The sequence below is a fragment of the Mizuhopecten yessoensis genome, unplaced genomic scaffold (assembly GCF_002113885.1).
Source record: "Mizuhopecten yessoensis strain PY_sf001 unplaced genomic scaffold, ASM211388v2 scaffold8123, whole genome shotgun sequence".
NCBI classification, from domain to species: Eukaryota; Metazoa; Mollusca; class Bivalvia; order Pectinida; family Pectinidae; genus Mizuhopecten; species Mizuhopecten yessoensis.
Genome location: NW_018407390.1, coordinates 655,377 through 659,245, shown reverse-complemented (window position 1 = coordinate 659,245; position 3,869 = coordinate 655,377). Strand labels below are relative to the sequence as shown.

The 3,869-nt window shown below is 40.3% G+C and overlaps 1 protein-coding gene across 1 annotated transcript in view; it reads left to right on the top strand.

Moving 5' to 3' along the window:
- Positions 1–1,227: 1,227 nt before the first annotated feature.
- Positions 1,228–3,869, top strand: part of LOC110455043 — a 12,299-nt gene continuing 9,657 nt past the window's right edge. The window contains exon 1 of the mRNA XM_021504939.1: positions 1,228–1,346. Coding sequence (XP_021360614.1) covers positions 1,282–1,346 — 65 coding nt within the window. The 5' untranslated portion in view covers positions 1,228–1,281. The remainder of the gene's footprint in view (positions 1,347–3,869) is intronic.

The following is a 3,869-nucleotide window of genomic DNA, read 5'->3' as shown; positions in this document are numbered from 1 at the left end:
GGGGGGAACTCGTACAATACTTTACCGGGGACAATTTTCTGATGTAATCATCCCGATCAGTTCGATATATGTATGGCATATTTCCGTATAAAATGTTATAGCAGAGTGGCGCATTGGAAGCGTGCTGGGCCCAGAGGTCCGAGGATCGAAACCTCGCTCTGCTAATTATTTCTTTATGCTTTCGGTAGATATTTTGTCGAATACAATACAATACCGCCTCAAAAAATGGTGAAAAAAATGTATGTGTGTAAAATAATAATTCATTGTCGTCCCTCCTCCAGATTATATAGGGTTAACACGTCGTTAAATCATTTTATCACTATTTGGCAGATACAATTATTTAAAAAGAGTAACACATATAGGTTCTTGTCAAGTTCTCCTCTACATTCTGTTGAATACACGTGAACTATAATGCTGATATTTGGTGACTTGTAATAATTAAATGACATTTTATTATTTGCTTTTAGAATAAGGTACTTACACTTGGAGATTGCCAAGCCTTCAGCTAGACTAACTCTATCAATCTGAAACAATTCTGCAACTATCTATAATGCACTCAAGTTAATAGTTCCTATCCCTCCAGATACTTCAGTACATTTTTAGTACATGTCCTTTTATACATTTTGTTATCGTATCCTTGCTGACTTCTAACCTATCTAGTAACCCAGGCATGTCTGGACACATTTCATATTCATATAATGTTGTACTATTGTTTGATGCGTTTTTAATTGTATATTACGTGTTTGTCACGTAAATAACAACATTTTATTAATTGGATTAATTGTCCCTGTCCCTTCGGATACCTAAGTTAATATCCCCTGTCCCCCGAAAAACTAATTATAGTAAAAATATGAACATTTAAAATATATAACGTTAATAAATTGCTTAGTGTCAGTGTCACGCAGCATACATTGTCCAAAAACTCGCTCTCTCTCGAGAAGAAATATGGCCAATGTGATAGACCCATCACTGAACTATAGAATACCCCGTAATTTTTACTTTAGCAGGAAGAAACCACAAAGGTGACACACAGATCTCGTCTTTGAATAAAACAGGTACAAAATATATAATGTAGCAGGACTTCTCCATAACATCTGCACAATCATTTTCACTGTTGCCTATTGCCAAACTATAAAACAAAACAGCGCAAAGCAACTTCTATTGTTATTACATTGTGACGTCATGCTTATTATGACGTCACTCCTTGTTACTTCATAGCTACGGCTTAGTGTTAACTGCAATCTTGCGCTCTGCTAATATTTACCACATTTAAGCGACTTAATGATGATAATGGAAGACGTATTAATTCCAGACATTGCGAGCATCGCTCGATTCACCAGAAAAACGTAAGCATGGTCGTCTGTTTTAGTACCTAACATTGTTTATCATGTAGATTCAATGTACGTGTATTACTCGTTGTCTTATCCGTTCATTGTAGCACATAATTTGTATTTCCCAAAAGTGGGCAATATTCGTTACAGGTTCATGTGATTGTATACGTTTGCTTGTACATTCATGCAGCGTTTCAAACATCTTTACAAGATACTAAATAATACATGTTCCAGTTTCATTTTGTGTCTTGTATTGAAAAAAATAGCAAAGCTCAGCAGAATTATTTATTTCAGTTTATATATAAATCTTACAGTATAATCCACTGTATAGAGTTGAACGTCGCATATAAAAGAAATAGTCACTGATGCTAATAGCAGTTTTAGTTCCAGTACATTACGATAGATCACTAGTACTTATCATAGAAGCCCTAGTTCCGGTACGTTCCGGTACTTCACTTGTGCTACATGTAATGCCAGCCCTAGTTTCAGTACTTTAGGTTATATCACTGGTGCCAATGGCATATCTAGTTCCGGCTCACTGTTTCGGACACCAGATGATGCTCTGGTACATTACGGTACACCACTAGTACTTATCATAGTAGCCATAGTTCCGGTACATTATGGTACATCACTGGTGCTGACACTAGCTTTAGTTCCGGTACATTATGGTACACAACTGGTAATGACATCAGCTTTAGTTCCGGTACATTATGGTACATCACTGGTAATGACATCAACTTTAGTTCCGGTACGTTATGGTACATCACTGGTGCTGACACTAGCTTTAGTTACGGTACGTTATGGTACATCACTGGTGCTGACACTAGCTTTAGTTCCGGTACATTATGGTACATCACTGGTGCTGACACTAGCTTTAGTTCCGGTACATTAGAGTAAATCACTGGTACTAATAGAAGCTGTGGTTCTTCTACCTATACCGGATACTGACCAACTTCAACAATTTGAAGATTTATATAAGAGGAGGGTTTAGATGGAAAAAGGAACATTTTAGACATTCAAAATTTGGTTTGTTTTTGCAAAGTGACGGTAGTGGCTTGTTTCCAATGAGTTTGTTAGTTTCGGTACGTAAGGTACTTCACTGGTGTTGAAGGCAGCTCTAGTTCCGGTACACTAGGTTATATCAACGGTGCCGATGGCAGCTCTAGTTCTGGTACACCAGGTTATATCAACGGTGCTGGTGGCAGCTCTAGTTCCGGTACACTAGGTTATATCAACGGTGCTGGTGGCAGCTCTAGTTCCGGTACACTAGATTATATCAACTGTGCCGATGGCAGCACAAGTTCCGGTACACAAGGTTATATCAACGTTGTTGATGGCAGCTCTAGTTCCGGTACACTAGGTTATATCAACGGTGCCGATGGCTGCTCTAATTCCGGTACACTAGGTCATATCAACGGTGACGATGACAGCTCTAGTTCCGGTACACTAGGTTATATCAACGGTGCTGATGGCAGCTCTAGTTCCGTTACATTAGCTTATATCAACGGTGCCGATGGCAGCTCTAGTTCCGGTACACAAGGTTATATCACCGGTGCTGATGGTAGCTTTAGTTCCGATACACTAGGTTATATCAACGGTGCCAATGGTAGCTCTAGTTCCGGTACACTAGGTTATATCAACGGTTCCGATGGCAGCTCTAGTTCCGGTACACTAGGTTATATCAACGGTGCCGATGGCAGCTCTAGTTCCGTTACATTAGGTTATATCAACGGTGCTGATGGCAGCTCTAGTTCCGGTACACTAGGTTATATCAACGGTGCTGATGGCAGCTCTAGTTCCGTTACATTAGTTATATCAACGGTGCCGATGGCAGTTCTAGTTCCGGTACACTAGGTTATATCAACGGTGCTGATGGCAGCTCTAGTTTCGGTACATTATTGTTTATGAATGATGCTTAAAACAGCCCTAGTTCCGATACATAACGGTACTTCACCGGTGCCGATGGCAGTTCTAGGCTCGATAGTTACTGTTCTTAAATTATACTTTCAACAGCACTAGTTCCGATACATAACGGTACATCACCGGTGCTGATGGCAGTTCTAGGCCCGGTAATTACTGTTCACGAATGATACGTAAAACATCAAAAGTACTAATAGAAGCTCTAGTTCCGGTACATTATTGTACATCACTGGTGCTGATGGCAGCTCTACTTCCGGTTATTAACGGACATTACTGGTGCTGATGGCGGCTCTAGTTCCGTTACATCACTGGTGCTGATGGCAGCTCTACTTCCGGTACATCACTGGTACTTAAAACGGCTCTAGTTCCGGTACATCACTGGTACTGATAGAGATTCTAGTTCCGGTACATCACTGGTACTGAAAACGACTCTAGTTGCGGTACATCACTGGTACTGATAGAGACTCTAGTTCCGGTACATCGCTGGTACTGATAGAGACTCTAGTTCCGGTACATCACTGGTACTGATAGCTATTCTAGTGCCGGTACATCACTGGTACTAATAACGACTCTAGTGCTGGTACATCGCTGGTACATCGGAGATCCCGTCGAAAACTT